Source organism: Salvelinus sp. IW2-2015, linkage group LG30, assembly GCF_002910315.2.
Source record: "Salvelinus sp. IW2-2015 linkage group LG30, ASM291031v2, whole genome shotgun sequence".
NCBI classification, from domain to species: domain Eukaryota; kingdom Metazoa; phylum Chordata; class Actinopteri; order Salmoniformes; family Salmonidae; genus Salvelinus; species Salvelinus sp. IW2-2015.
The window spans coordinates 13,756,564-13,778,588 of NC_036869.1; the positions used below are offsets into that span (position 1 = coordinate 13,756,564).

A 22,025-nucleotide genomic window follows, 5' to 3' on the forward strand; every position below is an offset into this window, starting at 1 on the left:
WAAGAAGAAGCTGCAAGGAACTGAGTTAGCGCCTGGCTACGTTAATGTGGGATATCAGAAAAGAGCTTGGTGCAGGGCCAGCATAGGTTGCACAGTTCTGACACAACACCGGGACTATTATCTGAACAGGGGAATGCAGTCCTGACACTACACAGGGTATGTTTGTTATCGTGACCAACCCTCTCTGTCTGGAAAACTGCATCAGGTTTGGTTGAGAAAGACAATGAAGAAATGCTACCCAGCAGAAAAAGTGAAGTAGGGGAGGTGCACCGGCTGACAGCATAACAGGAAAGGGAGTGTGTGTGTGTGTGTGTGTGTGTGTGTGTGTGTGTGTGTGTGTGTGTGTGTGTGTGTGTGTGTGTGTGTGTGTGTGTGTGTGTGACATGAGCAGGACTGTGTCTATATTTGTGTGTGAAATGTTTTGCCTGTGCGCATGACTGACACACCTTGGCAGGTTTTGCATAAATTAATATGTATATGTGTGTGTGTGAACTGTGTGGCAAAATGTATTCCTAGAATTTACATATTTCAAAAAGAAATACTAAGCATAAAACCCAAATCAAATGTGTTCCAGCACAATCTATTGTAAGTTAAATCAAATGTAATGAAAACACATTGGGCTGCAGCTCTTCTAGGCCAATTTAGTTGTGATGACAGTGGAGAGGTGTTTTTGAGTGGGTGTGAAGCTCCCCATATCCAACTCTCACCCATTATCTGACTGCATGTAGATCAAGGTCCATAATCAAACTATTTTAACTGAATTGATCGTCACATRGTAGTTTATTACTGTGCTGTAGCTTGTTTGGAGAGTTAACCGGTTTAACAGAGTTAACAGGTTGATTTGGTTGGAAAGGAATGGTATAGATTGTTCCCTTTGGTAGTGCCCCGAATGATGCTGCATTATTGTAAAGCATCTTAGGGTTTTAGAGGTACAGGGTATGGTATGCTTTTGAGGTGCTTTTGTGGTTTGCTGAGGCCTGTATCTGAAGGATGTGGTGGGTAGGCAAGGCTTACTTGGTCAGTTAAGGGACACTATAGAGGGGTGCTGTGTGTGTGTGTGTGTGTGTGTGTGTGTGTGTGTGTGTGTGTGTGTGTGTGTGTGTGTGTTCTCTTATACACATCTAGATGTGTATAAGAGACAGGTGTGTGTGTGTGTGTTAGTAGTTTTATTAGTAGTGGTAGTAGCATTAGCATTAGTAGTAGCATTAGTAGTACTCACTGGGGCAGCTGAGGGCCTCCTTGGCAGTGATGCTCTTGTTGCATGCTGAACAGAGGGTGGTCCCCGACACGGTGAGGGAGGTGAAGAGGTGCCCGTTGCTGTAGCGCGCCTCCCTGTCCCGTGCCTCTTTCTCCCTCTCCCTCATGCGCTCTTTCTCCTTATTCTGGGAGGAAATTAAAAAGAGGAGAGAAGCAGAATGCACRGATTACATACAATGGCACAGTTGACATGAGGTGGACAGGTCAGAGCCTTTTGTCTGTTGTCATCCAGCACAGGAAGTAGACAGGGAAGGCTTCCTCTTTTGTGGCTAAATTGGGCAGGGTGAGCTGTTGCTAGGTCAACAGCGGCAAAAGAGGGAGCTCACGAGACTTGATTCCCTGTGTATTAGATCAGTATGTATGGGTATGTCTCAAAACCAAATGTCACTGTAAAAGTAAGAGCATTTACAAGACCGGTCAGAATTTTCTGACAGCGATGACCAGCAGAGGATGTTAATATGAGAGAGAAAGAAAGATGACTCCAGCATGTTACACAACATAGGCCTATAATGAAACAATAGACGTGGGTCTTAGTTTTCACGGTTTTTCTCCACCTTCTTACTCACTACCTCCCACTCTCTCTTCCTTTTGTCTATTTTCTTATTTGAAGGTTGCTATTGAAAAGAAATTTGGAGGATGCCTTGTGACGATCACAATAAAAAAGGAACCCACGGTAGCCAGAATGACTGTACAACATTCTATCAAAGTCTTCCATAATAATAATATTTCCAAGTGGTAAATGTCTAGACAATGACCGTCATGGTGTTTCCCACCATCTCATAGCCCACACAGCACTAACGCACCTGATAAATTGTCTGGTTGACAAAACGAGACTTAATGAGTAGATTATTTGTCACATCAGGTTGAATTGTGTGTTAGGTGTTTGACCGGAACAGAAATGTGGGTTGAGGGMACAGGATTGGAGAAACACTGCTCTGAATTCATCCAGAGACTACTTCTACAGTTTAGTTTTTTATTTATATAGGTTTATCTCAATGAGATAAATGTATTTTGCAAGAGTGACCAGTTCAAAATAGCAGCAGTCGGCATAGTGATGTTCAAAAGTTAACATTTACCAATACTACCTTTACATTTTAGCATCATCACCTCAGATTTTGATGCTGGAACGGGTCTTCGAAACCTCTACCTCTAACATTTTTACAGGAAAACGACAAGAACTATAGCAACGAAGTTTAGAATGAGTCATTTCTGATGCGTCAGAGGCAAGAGCACACTTCCCCTCTCCCTTTTTGCACGCTCCTCTTCTCTCAATATATAGCCTAGTGCTGTAGAATTGGCTTAGGTGCTAATGTGAGCAATACATCAGGGAGTGAAAAAATAGATGGTGTGTGATGAGACAGGCAGCTATAGTTGTCCTCCCTATAAACGCTGTTTTAGCTGAAGTTAGTTTGTGCTCTCATTAAAAGGTGTCAGGAGCATAACACTGAGAAAGACATGGGATTATGGACGGAGTCTATAGGGGCGATTCATTTTATACTCTTCCACCTGTTTACTTCACTGAGTCACTGATAAACACACAAAGTATGTTTCACACCTCTATGTGTGCGTTTCCTAGAATATCCATGTGTCCTGTGTATGGTATGTGCGGTGACATAAAATATGTGTGTGCATGTGTGTGTGRGCTTATCCTCCAGATTAAGGACTGATCTGTAATTGCTGTGTGGATTGAGGTGGCCCTGTAACCTGGTTTCTTTCCTCTGGAGGGATGCTGGGGCAAAGCAGTGCCTGAGATGGATTTAAGTTTAGTCTCCCTGAACGACAAAAAGATAACGAGCAGTGAGTCTAATATTGGCCAGTGTGTGTGTATGTGAGAGAGTGTGGCTGTCTCTGGATCAGGTTCTGATGTGACATTTTCTTTATACCTTCAACCTGACACACAGCTCTGTAACGCACCAGGTCATTGCGCTCTACGGGAAGTCATATACTCCGTCTCGCACACACGCACCATCTTTCTCCATCTATCCCCCTCTACTTCCCTCTCACTTTATTTCTAACTCTCGAGCTTTGTCCTTCGCCCTCGGCCCRCTCGTTTGAACACATTGCCGCCTACAGTTTCCCCTGTGTGCTATAGATTGCAATAGCTCCCTCCCACCTGTACTGTAGGAAGTATTCCTATTTCATTTGGTTAAGTTCAACACAACCACCGACCATACATACCGGTAGCAATACCAATTAAAATACGGAATCACATCGTGATGATGGTGGTTTTTACTGGTCACTATTTTATCAGGGTTCGAATTACAAGGGTGTAGGAGTGCTAGGGACTATCAAAGCAAATAAGAGCCCGTAAAGGCTTTAAAACATCAACAGCAGGGGTTGTAATAAGCGTTTCAGGAAAAATATTGACTTTGATATACTAGGGCAGTGTTTCTCAACCTTTATTAGGAACAGACCTGGGTTCAGATGGTATTTGTTTTTCCCCCCAAGTACTTAATTGCTTGACCTTGCCTGGTGCAAAGAAACCAAAAGAATACTCCCAAAAGTGCAAACCCCACCCATATGGCACTCCAAGCAGGCTCTGTAAAACACTCAAAGGTATTTAAGAGAAAACAAATACTATTTAAACTCAGGTCTGATTAGTGTAATGGAGTCGATGTGTAATTTGAACTGAGGATACCAGCAAAATTACTGGAAGCATAGGTGTGTCCTGAATTTGAGTTGACCATGCAAAGCCTCGAACTGTCCAGTTTGTAGTAGTGTATGAGTGCCCAATAGATTTGGTGGCACTGACCCCAATACTATGTTCATGTTCAATAAATATGCAAAAGGAATACACAGGCATACATGTGCGCACATACACCCCCATGTAGGAAAGTGATGTTTATATGGCGCTGGCAAGCCAAGGTTCTCTGCCATCTACTGTGCCTGAGAAAACAGATGATATCACACCAACAGAGTGGCATTTCTATGGCAACCGTTGCTATAGTCAAACGCACACTGAGCACAAATGCATGTAGTCCTCCCTTACACACAAGATCACTACATTAACAAAACTAAGGACACATTCAGTCCTCACTCCCTGAAACCAGCATGCGCACACACACACACATATATAATTCGATATTGATATTGCATACAGGATCTCGATAAAATCAAAGATCCACACATGCAAACCTAGACCAGTGCTGTCCAGAACAGAACTACTCATTGAATCAGTACCTGCTGTATCAGTCGAATAGGAAGGCAAAATGGTACACACAACATGTTATATTTTAATATTGCATACTTGCATGATAAGAGCATGATGCACTGTTGGTTTGTTGTTGTAGCCTGCTATGTATGGTGTATAACATCCATATGTACTTCTGAAAAAACAAACAAATACTGTACAGACAGTGTAATCTTTCTGATTGGAAGAAGCATCTAAACAAAAATGGCAAAACTTCCAACATAAGTTATTTTAGTCGTGTCTGATTGGCCGTTTTTAGGATATATAAAGCCTAATGGAAACTGTTACTTCCAGTGACCATGTTTGCTTTCCAGTATGTGGTAACACTTCTGTGTGCCGATGCGCAAAATAATGGCGCCTGGGGAATCATGACCAAACAGAAAAAGGTGATGAACAGTATACGTTTCCAGCGTACCCAGACCAGTTCTCACCATACAGGCACATCATTGGAAAGCGCGTCGGTTGCTTTTATAAAGCATCTCCATATTGCGCAAACTTCCTGAAAAACTGCCTACGTGCTTCTGCAATGATGATCGCAATCTAAACGTAACCAAATGTAAGATAATGTCTCCAATTCTAAAATGACATCTATAAGTTTAAAGTTGTATTAGTCGTATGTACAGATGCTCTCGAAAAACGTGCTTGTTGCGCATTTCACTTTTCTTGTCAGAAGTTTGCCAGTAATAGTAAGCCTCAAAATACATCTACTCACCCGTAAACTAATCTCTCTCATTCTCTCTTGTCGAATTTTGGACAGATCCGCGACTCTGGACATGATGAGAATCGGATCCCTTCCTCTCCAGTACGATAAATCCTTATAAAGGCAAAARGCTTGTAGCTGTCAAGCAGGTACTTCAAATATCCGCCTGTTTTGTTCTTCCCTGAGAGGTTAACGCTGAAGTAGTTATATGATTATATGGCTAGGGTAAATGGACTGTGTAATAACCAAACTATTACCCCTTTACAAAATAGCGCGTTCAACTTCTCCAACGGTTCGGTCTCTGATGCTGCGTAAGAGGCGACTTTCTCATACAGGAAATTCAGTCGTTTTTTTGCACTTCAGATGATCCACCATCACGCCTACTGGAGGAGGTTTCATAGTTTCAGAACCAGCCTCTCTTTCTCTCAATTCTGTGGTACCACTCAATGCGCTGTGCTAGCACATAGAATAAAAATGGAAGGTAGTAAATCAAGAAAACTTTTGAGCTCTTTCTGGTACTATGAAGATTGAGGGAGAGGTCACTAAATGTAAAACACACACGCACACCATGCTAGATAAATGGACAAGCACAGGCTAATAATATTCCAGAAATAGCCAGAAATCAAATATTCACAAATGTGTTGAAATAAGATGACAGCAACTTCACATGTAATAGCTGAAGAGCTTTGGAAAAGTGGAGAAATGCATTACCAATTTACACTGAGGGGACCACTTCCAATGATGTCATAATCAATGCCTTGTCAATTCATACTGACATGTTATATGAGTTGTAAATGCATTGTTGATAACAATCTCAAATTAAATTGCATGTTTTGATCATGTCATTCTCATTTAGACATTTTCTATGGAGGAAAGGGGGCAGAAAATGGCGGCATAAACGTTGAAGCTGTAAGAAATGTGAAGTGGGTGGGGTGAGTGGGGAGTGGTAGCCAAAATGTAGAGACATTTTGAGGAGAGGCTAATGGTTACAGTCTCATCGCAACGCTGCCTCAACATCGCTTGCCAACTCTATATGCCTGGATTGTGTTTATTAACCAAATGACAGAAAACAGACCGAAACAGGGAGGGAGTACCTGGACTTGCCCAATAAGAAATATTGCATTTGGTTTTAAAACATTTTCCGTTGCATGACCTAATGAACACAACCCAGTGCTCATATGGTTGGAGGAAGTATAATTAGTTTATAGTTCAAACTGGGCTTGAGTAGCTATTAGCTAACACCCAACAAACAAAGGGAGTATTTGACTGACTAGCGCTACTTGTCATGAAGTCCTTTGACACAATGGCACAATTTGTTTGAGAAGTGTTTTTAAAATGACAAATAGGGCTATCCAATTTGTAAGTCGCTCTGGATAAGAGCGTCTGCTAAATGACTTAAATGTAAATGTATTGGTGAATCGGGACTTCAGTCTGTTATAGCATTTATACAGTACCTTTCAAAAGGTGAGGAAGCACTTTTCTTAATTTCCTCTTTCGGTTCTCTCAACTGTATCCATCTCATGGCATCTCTCCATTCTCTCAGCTCTTTAAATTGAACTGTACCCCTCTATCCATCTCTCCCCCAATCGCTCTCCTGGCTAATGATCAATATATCAGCCCATTAGAAGGGTGGGAGTTAAAGAGGACAGACTGTGTGGACGCCCGCCCACAACACAGCAGTTTCAGCACTGACTCTTATTTCCCATAAGATTCACGGCTATGTTCATACTAAGCCGTATGCAGAACTTTACCGCAATCATGACTAGGTCGGTTGGCGGAAATAAAAGTACAGGCTTTGTTGCCGGCAATAGCTTTCAGATATAAAGAAAAGTCGGCAATAGTTGGCYGAAAAACGTATTGGTTTGAAAGGTGTATTTGACTCCCTCACACAGTCGCTCTCTACCTTTCTCCTACCCTCTCTCCATCAGATTCCCATCCCAGTGTGCAAAATTTGGCACATGATATCTTAATGACAATTTTCTGGTTGGAAACTGGTTTTGTGATTGAGAAGACCATCTGGTGAGAAGACCATCTGGTTACAAATAAGTACAGACGTATTTTTGATGATTAGATGAAGATGTGATACTTTGGTCAGGATTTTTTTTTAAGGAGTTAGCTGGATGTCCTATGAGTAGTGGACCATTCTTGATAAACACGGGAAACTTAAGTGTGAAAAACCCAGCAGCGTTGCAGTTCTTGACACAAACCGATGCAACTGGCACCTACTACCATACCCCGTTCAAAGTCACTTAAATATTGTGTCCTGCCCATTCACCCTCTGAATGGTACACAAACAAAAAACATTTGTCATAAGAAACTAGCTCCCTGGTATACAGAAAATACCCGAGCTCTGAAGCAAGCTTCCAAAAAWTTGGAACGGAATTGGAGCTACACCAAACTGGAAGTCTTCCGACTAGCTTGGAAAGACAGTACCGTGCAGTATCGAAGAGCCCTCACCGCTGCTCGATCATCCTATTTTTCAACTTAATTGAGGAGAATAAGAACAATCCAAAATACATTTTTGATACTGTCGCAAAGCTAACTAAAAAGCAGCATTCCCCAAGAGAGYATGGCTTTCACTTCAGCAGTGATAAAATCACAAACTTCTTTAACGAAAGATCATGATCATTAGAAAGCAAATTACGGACTCCTCTTCAAATCTGCGTATTTCTCCAAAGCTCAGTTGTCCTGAGTCTGCACAACACTGCCAGCACGTAGGATCAAGGGAGACACTCAAGTGTTTTAGTACTAAATCTCTTGACACATTGATGAAAATAGTCTTGGCCTCTAAACCGTCAAGCTGCATACTGGACCCTATTCCAACTAAATTACTGAAAGATCTGCTTCCTGTGCTTGGCCCTCCTATGTTGAACATAATAAACAGCCCCCTATCCACCGGATGTGTACCAAACTCACTAAAAGTGGCAGTAATAAAGCCTCTCTTGAAAAAGCCTAACCWTGACCCAGAAAATATATTTTTTAAACGAAATCGGCCTATATTGAATCTACCATTCCTCTCAAAACATTTTTTWAAAGCTGCCTTCCTGAAGACAAACAATGTATACAAAATGCTTCAGTCTGGTTTTAGACCCCATCATAGCACTGAGACTGCACTCGTGAAAGTGGTAATTTACCTTTTAATGGKGTCAGACCAAGGCTCTGCATCTGTCCTCGTGCTCCTAGACCTTAGTGCTGCATTTGATACCATCGATCACCACATTCTTTTGGCGAGATTGGAAACCCAAATTGGTCTYSACTGACAAGTTCTAGCCTGGTTTAGATCTTATCTGTAGTAAAGATATCAGTTTGTCTCTGTGGATGGTTTGTCTTCTGACAAATCAACTGTACATTTCGGTGTTCAAGGTTCCATTTTAGGACCACTATTGTTTTCACTATATATATTTTACCTCTTTGTGATGTCATTCGGAAACATAATGTTAACTTACACTGCTATGCGGACAATACAGAGCTGTACATTTCGATGAAACCCCATGAAGCCCCAAAATTGCACTCCCTGGAAGCCTGTGTTAGACATAAGGAAGTGGATGGTGGCAAATGTTTTACTTTTAAACTAGGACAAAACAGAGATGCTAGTTCTAGGTCCCAAGAAACAAAGAGATCTTCTGTTGGATCTGACAATTAATCAAATAAAACTGTGAAGGACCTCGGCATTACTCTGGACCCTGATCTCTCTTTTGACGAACATATCAAGAATATTTTCAGGACAGATTTTTCCCATCTTTGTAACGTTGCAAAAATCAGGAAATTTCTGTCCAAAAATGATGCAGAAAAATTAATCCATGCTTTTGTCACTTCTAGATTAGACTACTGCAATGCTCTACTTTCCGGCTACCCGGATAAAGCACTAAATAAACTTCAGTTAGTGCTAAACACGGCTGCTAGAATCTTGACTAGAACCAAAAACTGTGATCATATTACTCCAGTGCTAGCTTATCTACACTAGCTTCCTGTTAAGGCTAGGAATGATTAAGGCTTTACTGCTAACCTACAAAGCATTACATGGGCTTGCTCCTACCCATCTTTCCGATTTGGTCCTGCCATACATACCTACACGTACGCTACTGTCACAAGACGCAGGCCTCCTTACTGTCCCTAGAATTTCTAAGCAAACAGTTGGAGGCCGCGCTTTCTCCAATAGAGCTCCATTTTATGGAATGGTCTCCCTATCCATGTGAGAGACGCAGACTCGGTCTTGACCTTTAAGTCTTTATTGAAGACTCAGCTCTTCAGTAGGTTCTATGATTGAGTGTAGTCTGGCCCAGGGGCAGGAAGGTGAACGGAAAGGCACTGGAGGGTTTGTGCCGTGGGGGAGATCTCCATGGGCTGTACTTGGCCTTGTCTCAGGGTAGTAGGTTGGTGGTTGAAGATATCCCTCTCGTGGTGTGGGGGCTGTGCTTTGGCAAAGTGGGTGGGGTTATATCCTGCCTGTTTGGCCCTGTCCGGGGGTATCGTCGGACAGGGCCAGTGTCTCCTGACTCCTGTCTCAGGCTCCAGCACTTATGCGTCGGGAGGCTAGGGTCAGTCTTATATCTGAAGTTATTCTCCTTTCTTATCCGGTGTTAATTTAAGTCACTCCCCCTCTTGCTCTCCCTCCCTGAGCCCTAGGACCATGCCTCAGGTCTACCTGGCCTGATGACTCCTTGCTATCCCCAGTCCACCTGGTCATGCTGCTGCTCCAGTTTCAACTGTTCTGCCTGCGGCTATGGAACCCTGACCTGTTCACCGGATGTGCTACCATGTCCCGGACCTGCTGTTTTGGACCCGCTCTCTCTACCACACCTGCTGTCTCCAACTCTGAATGGTTGGCTATGAAAAGACAACAGACATTTACTCCTGGAGGTGCTGCCCTGTTGCACCCTCTACAACCACTGTGATTATTATTATCTGACCCCGATGGTCATCTATGAACATTAGAACATCTTGGCCATGTACTGTTATAATCGCCACCCCGCACAGCCAGAAGAGGACTGACCACCCCTCAGAGCCTGGTTCCTCTGTAAATTTCTTCCTAGGTTCCGGCCTTTCTAGGGAGTTTTTCCAAGCCACCGTGCTTCTACATCTGCATTGCTTGCTGTTTGGGGTTTTAGGCTGGGTTTCTGTACAGCACTTTGTGAGATCGGTTGATGTAAAAAGGGCTTTATAAATAAATGTGATTGATTTGATCGACATACACAATCCGTCTCAATTGTCTTAAGGCTTAAAAACTTGGTCTCCTCCCCTTCACCTACACTGATTGAAGTGGATTTAACAATTGACATCAATAAGGGATCATATCTTTCACCTGGATTCACCTGGTCAGTCTATGTTACYGAAAGAACAGGTATTCTTAATATGTTGTATACTCAGTGTATGTCAGCCTCTTGAAGGAAGTAGGGATTGAACCCCAGTCTTCGGGGTTATACACATACGTGTCAAGAGACGGGAGCATTACCACTCACCCATGGGCTCTATACTGTCGTCTTTTAAAAAGGCTTCATCTTAGGGAGTCTGCGTGGGAGGGAAACGGTCCTCTTGATTTTGAAGAACATGTTAATGGGTGGTGGCAGACACTGATAGAGTGACACGTTTGACTGTGCAGCCTCTATTAGTCCTCTCCCTCCACAGCTCTGGTGAATTTTGGTCGGCATGAAACCAGAGCGTTGCTGTGGGTTACCGCTCCGCTGCAGAGCCAGACCGCTTTGTGGAGAATTGTGTGTGCCTGTGTGTGCGCGTGCGTCGGTGTGACTGTGTGAAAACCAATGCAAGTATGTGTGTGTATTTTGAGTCAGCAGCGCGTAGGTGTCTCCATGGACAGATATGCTCCTGCTCCGGTGAGATAATGACCCGGTGCTGAGAGACTTTACCCACAAACCCTGTCATTCAGCCCAGCACAGGGAGACCAGGACAAAATAACCACATAGGTGTGTTTGTTTGAATGTGTTTCATAGTGTGATAATGTAGCAACAGCAGAGAGCAATGTTATTGTGAGTAGCTTGTTTGAATTAGACTTACATTTGTTCTCTGTTGCAAACCAGAAATATGACAGAACAGAGGATAGGAGAAGGAGGCTACAGGAGAGAAGAGGGTGCAGAGGGGTGGACGACTGTACCTACAAAACATCTGCTTGAGTGGATGGTGCACTGACTCACTCTATGACACACATATTGTGATATACCCACACATCGCATACTCACCTATAGTGAATTCATACACAATACTTTCCCTCTCTCAAACACACAGATGTATGGACACATGGATACACACACACACACTGCCTTCAGAAATTATTCACACCCTTTGACTTTTTCCACATTTTGTTGTGTTACAGCCTGATTTRCAAATATAATAAATTGAGCTTTTGTGTCACTGGCCTACACACAATACCCCATAATGTCAAAATGGAATGATGTTTTTAGATTTTTTTTTTTTACAAATGAATTACAAATGAAAAGCTGAAATGTCTCGACTCAATAAGTATTCAACCCCTTTTACGGCAAGCCTAAATAAGTCCAGGAGTAAAAATGTGCTTAACAAGGGGATGGACTAGAAGTGTTTAACATGATTGTTGAATGTCTACCTCATCTCTGTACCCCACACATACAGATAATTGTAAGGTCCCTCAGTCAAGCAATGAATTGGGCTCCTGAGTGGCACAGCGGTCTAAGGCACTGCATCTCAGTGCTAGATGCGTCACTACAGACACCCAGGTTCAAATCCAGGCTGTATCACAACCGGCCGTGATTGGGAGTCCCATAGGGCAGCGCACAATTGACCCAGCGTTGTCCGGGTTTGGCRGGTGTAGCCCGTCATTGTAAATAAGAATTTGTTCTTAACTGACTTGCCTAGTTAAATAAAGGTTTAAATTGTTTTATTTTATTTCAAACACAGATTCAACCACAAAGGCCAGGGAGGTTTTCCAATGCCTCACAAAGAAGGGCACCTATTGGTAGATGGGTAAAATAAAAGRGTACATTGAATATCCCTTTGAGCATGGTGAAGTTATTAATTACCCTTTGTATGGTGTATCAATAGATCCAGTCACCAAAGACACAGGCATCCTTCCTAACTAAGTTGCCGGAGAGGAAATGGTGACTTTAAAACAGTTTGAGTTTAAAGGCTGTGAGAAAACTGAGGATGAATCAACAACATTGTAGTTACTCCACAATAACAACCTAAATGGCAGAGTGAAAAGGAAGCCTGTACAGAATAAACAATATTCCAAAACATGCATCTTCTTAGCAATAAGGCACTAAAGTAAAACTGCAAAATATGTGGCAAAATAAATTAACTTCATGTCCTGAATACAAAGCGTTATGTTTGGGGCAAATCCAACAACACGTCAAGGACTACCACTCTTCATATTTTCAAACATGGTGGTTGCATCATGTTATGGGTATGCTTGTCATCGGCAAGGACTAGGGAGTTTTTTTTTTAGGATAAAAGAAACGGAAGAGCTAAGCACAGGCAAAATCCTAGAGCAGTAGTGTCAAACTCATTCCATGGAGGGCATTGTGTCCGCAGGTTTTTAGTTTCAAGTTAAGACCTAGACAACCAGGTGAGGGGAGTTGTTTCACTAATTAGAGGCCTTAATACATCAATCAAGTACAAGGGAGGTGCGAAAACCTGCAGACACTCAGCACTCTGTGGAACGAGTTTGACAATTCAGGTAACCTGAGGTAAAAGTGTCAAACTCATTCCATGGAGGGCATTGTGTCCGCAGGTTTTTAGTTTCAAGTTAAGACCTAGACAACCAGGTGAGGGGAGTTGTTTCACTAATTAGAGGCCTTAATACATCAATCAAGTACAAGGGAGGTGCGAAAACCTGCAGACACTCAGCACTCTGTGGAACGAGTTTGACAATCGTCTTGGAGGAAAACCTGGTTGTCAACTGGGAGACAAATTCACCAAAATAACATGAGTTGCTTACCAACACAACATTAAATGTTCCTGAGTGGCCTAGTTTAGACATAAATCTCCTTGAAAACCTATGGCAAGAGTTGAAAATTGATGTCTAGCAATGAACAACCAACTTGACAGAGCTTAAAGAATTGTTTAAATTATAATTTACAAATATTGTACAATCTAGGTGGGCAAAGCTTAGAGATTTACCCAGAAAGACACCCCCCCCCCCTCTCTTTTACACTGCTGTAACTCTGTTATTATCTATGCATTAGTCACTTTAATAACTCTACCCACATGTGTATATTACGTCAATTACCTTGACTAACCGGTGCCCCCACACATTGACTCTGTACCGTTACCCCCTGTATATAGCCTCGCTATTGTTATTTTGCTGCTGCTCTTTAATTATTTGTTACTTTYTTTATTTATTTTAGGTATTTTTCTTAAAACTGCATTGTTGGTTATGGGCTTGTAAGTAAGCATTTCACTGTAAGGTCTAAACATGTTGTATTCGGTGCAAGTGACAAATAAAATTTGATTTGATTTAATCGCTGCCAACCATGTATTGACTCAAGGGTGTGAATACTTATGTAAATTAAATATCTGTATTTCATTTTCAATAAACTTGCAAAAATTCCTAAAAACATGCTTTCACTGGCATTATGCGGTATTGTGTGTAGATGGGTGCGAAAATAAAAACTGAATTCAGGCTGTAACAAATTTGGGGGGGGGAATAAGTCAAGGGGTGTGAATACTTTCTGAAGGCACTCTATGCACGCACGCACACACACTTGCGCATGGACACACACACAAAAAACACTCAAGCCCTAACAAATGTTGTACAGATGTGTGTTACATCTTCAAGGGATTTCTGCTCCCTACAGTCAACCTCTCAACATTTCTACACGAAGCAAATAAACAGTGAACACCTATCACAAAGGAACATCTACTACAGATGTCCAACTCAAACAAACATTGGCAGCTACTGAACAGTATGATGATATTATTGGTTGTACAGGAACAGATGGTAATGACCGTAGTTGTATTACATATTGTATGTTAATGTCTGTGTGCATGTGTTTAGCTTATTAGACCAGCATGAAATGGCCCCTGCTTTGTGCCTTAACYACAAGATACTTGTACAAAGCACACATGCATGAATGCACACACACATTAAAGCGGTTCTCCAAAACCAGTCATGCAAGTGTCACAATTTGACTCCAAACGAGGCTTAATTAGCTGACACTCAATTGACGTAATCAGTGGCTTGTAATCATTAGCATGTTCCAGATGTTGGCTTGCGCTTAAAACAAAAACACACACACACACCCTATAAAAGCTAGCAGATCTATACACCCTGGTGCCGTGCTACCAATGCTTTTCAAATACTTTTCATTAAATGGCTACTGCTCTACTAAAGTGGGTATGATTATGAAGTGTTAGGGGCCTACAGGAAAGACTGGGTTGTGTTTATTGGGCACCAAACCGAGGAGGGATTACCTGGACCTAGTCCAATAAGAAACCCAAATATTGGTTTTCAATTCCGAAACGGTTTAAAAATTGCTTTTACTCWAATACTGTACTGCAACTGAGGGACTGGGAAACTAGGGTAAGCATGGCAAATAGTTATTATTTATTTGACTGCCTGATCCATGGGTATTTGTCTTGAAGCAAAATATATGTAGTGCTTATAAAAGACTTCATGAATGTTCTATAAAGCCTTTATTAGTTGACTTTCGTGGGACCTCTAGGTCTTTCTGCCACAACTGCCACTTGGAGGATTAACTGAAGTGGAGGTCAGAGGTGACTAAGTTTAGTGTAGAAGTCTTCCTGAATCAGAGACCAGAGGCTGTCCTTTGAAACAGATTGTGACTTTTATTGATAATAACCTATACAACCTGGCCAGGATGTCACGAYAGATGTCATAAGGAAGTCATTGCAACTAGTTTCAACTGCTTTTTATAGCCTACAACTTAGTTTTAACTTGAAATTATCTAGGCRGGCTAATTGGAGCATGCTTACAGGACACTCCTCTGTTGTTTCAGAGTGTTTAATGAAAATCTGTGAAGCAGGTTTAATTTCAGTTTAAGTCTGGTTTGTAGCTTTCCCCACTAAGAGAGCAGGCAGATGCCGGAGTTAAACAGGAAGTCATGAAAAGAGTTGAAGCAGTTGAAAATACTGTACACACATTCAATTACTATGCAAAACATTGCAACATTAAATGTACTTAAATTCACACTTGCACATTTTGAAGTTCTGTTTACATTCCGTCATAATACTATGTCAAAACACAAGGGCTGACCCCATTTAGATGACTGGTCGATTTTTTGGTCGATCAAGATTTTTTTTTGTCTAGCAGTCACAAATATATATATATTTTTTGGTTCATGGCACACGAGACACCGTCTGATTTACACCCGTCTCAGTGGACTAATTCATCGAGGAGGCCACGGTCCAAGYAGGGTGGGAGTGGCTAAGCTGCACAAGGCACTTCTCTCTCCAGAATGCGCTCTCTCCTGCCATTTCATGTGCATTCATTGTTTCATAACTTCATTGCGTGATTTGTTTGCTCTTTGATTGTTAGTGTCTATCAATTCCCCATTACATTACAATGTTGGTTTGGTTACGGTATTTTCTGATAATGCATTCAATATTATTATTATAGTGGTTTCCGTTCTCATTGTCAGAGTGGACAGGTTTTTTGCAGAGCTAACAACCTATGCTACACTTGTGAGAAATAAGTTTTGATTTATTTCATTCCATTTACGAGTTTTGTCAATTTATTCATTGTCTTTTGTTTGGAGCGCTCCTATCAAATGTTAAGGACGCGCACCTGAATACGTATACAGAAGTAGGCCTAGGCTACCTGGCCTGCACACAAATGTAGACCTATCAAATGTGCCCATTTGGGGATGTCTGATAGTATTTCTGATCGTCTTAATTAGTGGTGGTGAGTTAACTGTGGAGCTACTCAAAAGTAGATTTTTCTTATCCTCAAACTAAGTAAACAAAGTCTGTTTTTAGAATCCATTGAGAATTACAAAAGTTKGATGTATTTGAAAAATATTTCCAGCTCTCTCTCTTTCGATAACCACTTGGCATGAAAGGGAAAAATGTAATGCTCTGATCCTGTGGAAACATAAAATAACTGATGAATTCTTATCCCTTGCACAAATAGTCTACAACTGTGTCTGTCCGGAGCTCACTGGGCAGGAAACTGAGGCCCCAGAATATTTTATACAATGTTGCAAGTTTGCTAGCACAAGCTTCAGGCTGGACACAGTTGATACAATGTTTCAAGTTTGTTGCAGACAGGCCTTGCATAGCCAATGTGATTTATAGGACATTTCTTTTTAAATCAGAAAATGTTCTACCTGCTGGCTGCAATGTTTCTATTTGTTGGCTTTATGTAGGCTATTTTTTACATAGTTGGCAATGAAAGTTTAAGATTTGTATCATTTTTATTTAGATAGAATTTAGAACCATGACAGTGATTTTGACATGAAGACTATTATAAATTAAATTGAAACTGAAAACTGCTCAACGAAAATGTGTATATGAAAATCTTAACTGGCACGCAGATCGGTAGGAAATTGGCACTCCAGATGGAAAAGGTTGCCGACCCATGGTGTAGTCTATTAGTAGCAACTTCAGGAGCATAAGGGCAGAATCTGCGAAGGTCAGCAACAGTGGGAGGAGGGGGGTCTGGAACAGTATTATTTATTCTGGTTAGGCCATCTTGATCTCCGGCTCCCTCTTGAGTCTTTTGTGTGTCTTAAATATTTAATCAAACAGCGTGCTTAAGCATCAGACAAGATCAGTACCCAGTTCTTTTTGGGGGGGGGGGGGCAAGGCCCTAACACACACCACACAACTCAGTCCRGCCCCATTTATAAAGTCCCTCCAGTTTTCTATCACAATCAGAATCTGTAAGAAAGAACCAGTCTTAAACATACACAGGCAGTTTGGACGGCTGGTTTGACCCGGTCTTTTAAACATAATCATAATGTTACACAGAATCAGCCTTGAAGACAGGGCTCACCTGCTGTAGCCTGTAACCATTCAGACTGAGTAAGCAAACTGTTATGATAACTAGGCATGTCAGACAGAAACCAGCCTGTAAAAGATAAATCACAACTGTCCATTGGATCACCATTGGCTAGGCTCCATATAGTACTCTTATTTATCTAGACCCCCCTGACGTGGATAGTATTCGTAGGCTACTTTGTTTAAAAAGTAGATAAAGTGTATACAACATTCTCCGGGGTCGAGGCATAGTTTGATTTTTCAACCAGACTCCCATGGGACATGTGTTACAGTGTGTTGCCAATAGTATGTTCTCATGGCCTCCAGTCAGTATATGCTGGAACATTGTCATAAATTCCCTGGAACAATCTTCCATGACTGTGTGTGTGTGTGTGTGTGTGTGTGTGTGTGTGTGTGTGTGTGTGAGTGAGTGAGTGAGTGAGTGAGTGAGTGAGTGAGTGAGTGAGTCAGTGAGTCAGTGAGTCAGTGAGTGAGAGATCATTAGTGTGTGCGCCTATGTATGAGTGTGCACATGATGTTTAAAGTCCAAGCGAACTCTGTCTGATACAGGGAAGAGCAAGTTTGAGTCACGCTAAATTAGTCAGACTGCTAGTGTTGAATGCCATTGTCCCTTCAGTTTATGGATTGTACAAGCTCTGATGGTTGACTCAGCATTGTCTGGCTGCTTAATGCACCAGTGCCAAAAAAATCCCTAGCCTAGATCTGTTTGTTCAAGGCTGGCATGACAATAACTGTAGGAGTTAGCAGAAACCGCTTTTGGACCATGCTACCAACACCTAGCTGTCCTCTACCAGATTCTAACTGGTTGACAGTGAGGGAGGGAGAGAAAAGCTGACTGCAAAGCTCTACTGTGCTCAAAACAACATAAAGTGATTTACTCTGCCCTCTGATGGCCATAACTGGTACATACACACCCCCAATAGTACATAGTCAAGTACAAGTAATATCTCAGGGATTTGAAACACACAAAAAAGTATCAACATACGTATTGAATATGTAATAAACWGTTTAATTGAAATTATTTGAGTGCCAATCCGTAAAAAAACATTGATTCCATTGTAATGTTTTGCTGGTAGTGTTACTCAATGTAAGTGGTCAGTCATTGCAAGTGAATGACCAGTCCCTTTCACAGTATACTACATAGTTAAAGACCATGGACAAAGTCCACTGTAACCAACAGAAGTCAATAATCAAGAAGTATGTACTCTGTTGTGTGATAAGTACACAACCTCCTAGGTCTCTAAGCTCATACTGTTGACTCTACTTGACACAATTACGCAGTTATCACAACTAATGGCTACTTATGGGACAAAATGATTCCGATATCACCAACTAATGACAAACAAATATATGCAGACATATTTATTGACATGTAGTATGTTTATTGGTCGCCATTCCATTTAAGTCATGAGCCAACACACCTTGTTCAAAGGTCAATTTTTTTCTGACTCACTGTCTCCTCTACCATTACTTTGGTAGCAAGTCTACGGGCCCGCAATTCAATATGATCAGTACTACTATACAGTGTAGTTGTCATAACGATATTACCCTATTAGGAAGAGACCTTAGATGTATAACGTGTTTTAGATATTGTGTGCTGTGGGTTGGTCGGGCTGTTAAGGCCYCCATCAATGGCACATATGTGATCCCATGTCTGCGAGGGATGGAATCCCGATCTTCTACACTGTTTCTCCTCTAAAGGTCTCTCCTTCATTCATATCCATCAATGTCAATAAAAATACGATTGACTCTACTGCAGAAAGTAGGCTTCTCCTACCTTGCGGTTGCCGGCCATCTTGCGTAGGAAACTGAAGGTGCGCTCTAAAGGGCTGCCTGTCTTCTCCTCCCGGGCCACGTCTCTCTCGACCTCTGTCCAGCTTCCCTCTCTCCCCCAGAGCAGCAGACCCAGGTCACTATCCACACTGAGGGAGGAGAAAAGGAGAACATTAAAAGAGAAGAGAGGGGAAAGGACAGGAAAGTTATACAAAGAAAAGAGKGAAAACATAAGTTTGTGAGAGGATGAGAGGACGGAGGTTGGCAAAGGGAAGAATTACAGAGGAGAGAGGGACAGAAGACGGGAACGATTTAGAGAGGATTATAGGAAGGAAAATGATTTGATAAAATGACAAAGAGAAGAGAGGTAGGGAGAAAAGTGGAGAAAGAGAGGAATGCCAGATTGCATATTATCACTGCAGACCGCTTTTAGGATTGACTGTAAATGGTCATTTAATAACATCGGACACAACTATAAAAAGCACTGTGGCTTCCGTGAGAACAGGATACAGAGCCAGAATGGAGACTGCAATGCGCGAGACAAAACATGCTCAGAATTGAGACGGCGGTTTGCTAAAGGAAATAGATCCAAAATGGCGGCCTCCTTTGCACAAAAGGGAAAATTGGGAGAAAAGCAACTCACCTCTGCGTGGATCCTCCAAGTTGACGGTAGGGTAAAGTCTCTGGAATGCACAGATCAGAAGACACTCAACACACCTTCCTAAACACTCTCCAAAGCTTATGACTCTGGCTGAACTTCTCAATAACAGCTATGACTAGAACAAGGCAGAACAAAAAAAATACAAAAATACACAACAAAATAATTTTTTAAAACACACAAAGTAGGTTAATGTCCCAATCACCTGATGCTCATTCAAGGGCTGCAGTGCTATCTTTAACCAATATTAAAACGGTGCCATCTTTTACCAAGAATAAACTTGCCAAGCACAAAGAGTAAGTTGTTATGAGAGTGAGATGCACAGATAGCCTATAGGCTACTGAGTTTGAGAACACAGATTAGAAGAGAGGGATAGGAAGAGAATGATGGAAGATATTATAGTAAAACCAAGTTGGTCATCTGAGCAGGAATTGAAGTGGAGGAGACTAGTACAGAGCAAGAGAGGAGAGATGGGAGAGTTAGCAGTAGAAATGGAGACTCTGCTGTGAACCTGGGACTGGGGCTAGCGACAGAACAAACACAGGAAGAGCGCTTCCGCACTGCTGCACACACACACAAACACTGGTGCATACACACACAGATGGAGGCATACACACACAAAGAGGGGCAGGGGCACACAAAAATCCCTGAGAAACACACACACGGACAATCTAACCCTTAAGAATCACATACTGAGAAACAAAAGACAGCATGCACACAAACTGAAACACAGTACACACATAAACAGTGAAACACAGTACACACATAAACAGTGAAAAACAAACACATACACACTGAGTAACAATCCTGACAAACATACGTGCACAAACTGACAATCATTGACAAACAAAAACAGGCATGCACTTAGTGGAAATTACGATACCCAATTATAATAATTAAATATACCCACATAACATTTACAAAATTATTCAACTAGTGTAAACAAAAACAAGGAACAATGACACAGTCCAGATACGTTACAGACCGCATAAAGGCAAGAAAGACCCTCTGCAGTCAGAGCAGTGTTTGGGAAGAGTCAGGAGTTTATAGACTTACTCAAATCTAGAGATGACTACAAGGATACACTCTGCCCAGAAAACATTGGAAACAGCTACTTTAGCGCTTCAGGTAACATTCCTTGGCTGCGTTCCAATTCTCTACCCTTCTCCACAAAGTGTGTACTCCCCTTCATGYACTGAATTTAAAAAGGAATGGACAGACAGGTGTAAGAAATACGGGAGAAACTAGTGTACACTTCAGGGTGAAGGGATACAGAATATGACCGCAGGCAGCCCATGTGACCCCTTTAACCCTGTGAACTTGTGTCTGACCACAGGTTGTGTTCATTAGGGCACACAACAGAATACTTTTAAAATGTTTTGCAAAAGGAAACAAAAATCTGTGTTTCTTATTGGACAGTTCCAGGTAGGCGCCACAACACCCAGTCTGCCTTTTACGAATAATAGGTCAGGGACTCGCAGTCCCCCCTCGGCCGTTGTCACTCTCAGTTCTTTGGATACTGTCCATCCCGTCTTTATGGCTTCCTCTGCGAGTAGCTCGCAGATTAGGTCGTGTCTCCTTAGTCTGGCTGCCTTCACTCCTGGACACTGTCCTAGTATGTGGGACGCTGTTTCCAGTCTGTGGTCGAGGCCCTCCCCGTTTTCTTCGTTTGGTACATAATGAACACGACCCAGGCGTGCAGCGTAGGCTTACCGTAGCAGTCGGAGCGTGGTCGGGGGGCCGTGCTTTGAAGGTTTCTGTGACGCGCCACACTGAGGGTTGGGGCCGATGCACTGCAACCCTGCAGCTGGTTCGACTGCTCCTGTTTTACGCACAATTACACAAAATGAGCATTGCACTGCTCCTGTGACCCAACAACAAGTTGGAGCAAAAAATCTTTATTTTTACATATACAGTTGAAGTCCGAAGTTTACATACACCTTAGCCAAACACATTTAAACTCAGTTTTTCACAATTCCTGACATTTAATCAGAGTAAAAATACCCTCTCTTAGGTCAGTTAGGATCACCACTCTATTTTAAGAATGTGAAATGTCCGAATAATAGTTGAGAGAATGATTTACTTCAACTTTTATTTCTTTCATCACATTCCCAGTGGGTCAAAAGCTTACATACACTCAATTAGTATTTGGTAGCATTGCTTTTAAATTGTTCCACTTGGGTCAAACTTTTCGGGTAGCCTTCCACAAGCTTCCCACAATAAGTTGGGTGAATTTTGGCCCATTTCCTCCTGACAGAGCTGGTGAAATGGAGTCAGGTTTGTAGGCCTCCTTGCTCGCACACGCTTTTTCAGTTCTGCCCACAAATTTTCTATAGGATTGAGGTCAGGGCTTTGTGATGGCCACTCCAATACCTTGACTTTGTTGTCCTTATGCCATTTTGCCACAACTTTGGAAGTATGCTTGGAGTCATTGTCCATTTGGAAGACCCATTTGAGACCAAGCTTTAACTTCCTGACTGATGTCTTGAGATGTTGCT

The 22,025-nt window shown here is 42.0% G+C and overlaps 1 protein-coding gene across 2 annotated transcripts in view; it reads right to left on the minus strand.

Annotated features, from left to right (window-relative positions):
• Positions 1-22,025, minus strand: part of arhgef2a (Rho guanine nucleotide exchange factor (GEF) 2a) — a 71,055-nt gene that overhangs the window by 25,058 nt on the left and 23,972 nt on the right. The window contains exons 4-7 of one of the 2 annotated variants that reach the window (XM_023974894.2): positions 21,241-21,349; positions 19,513-19,552; positions 18,874-19,018; positions 1,220-1,382 (exon numbers count right to left, since the gene is read on the minus strand). In XM_023974894.2, the coding sequence (XP_023830662.1) occupies positions 1,220-1,382; positions 18,874-19,018; positions 19,513-19,552; positions 21,241-21,349 (457 nt within the window). Of the gene's footprint in view, positions 1-1,219; positions 1,383-5,159; positions 5,481-18,873; positions 19,019-19,512; positions 19,553-21,240; positions 21,350-22,025 lie in introns of those variants that run through there. The other variant, XM_023974895.2, reaches the window with a different exon arrangement.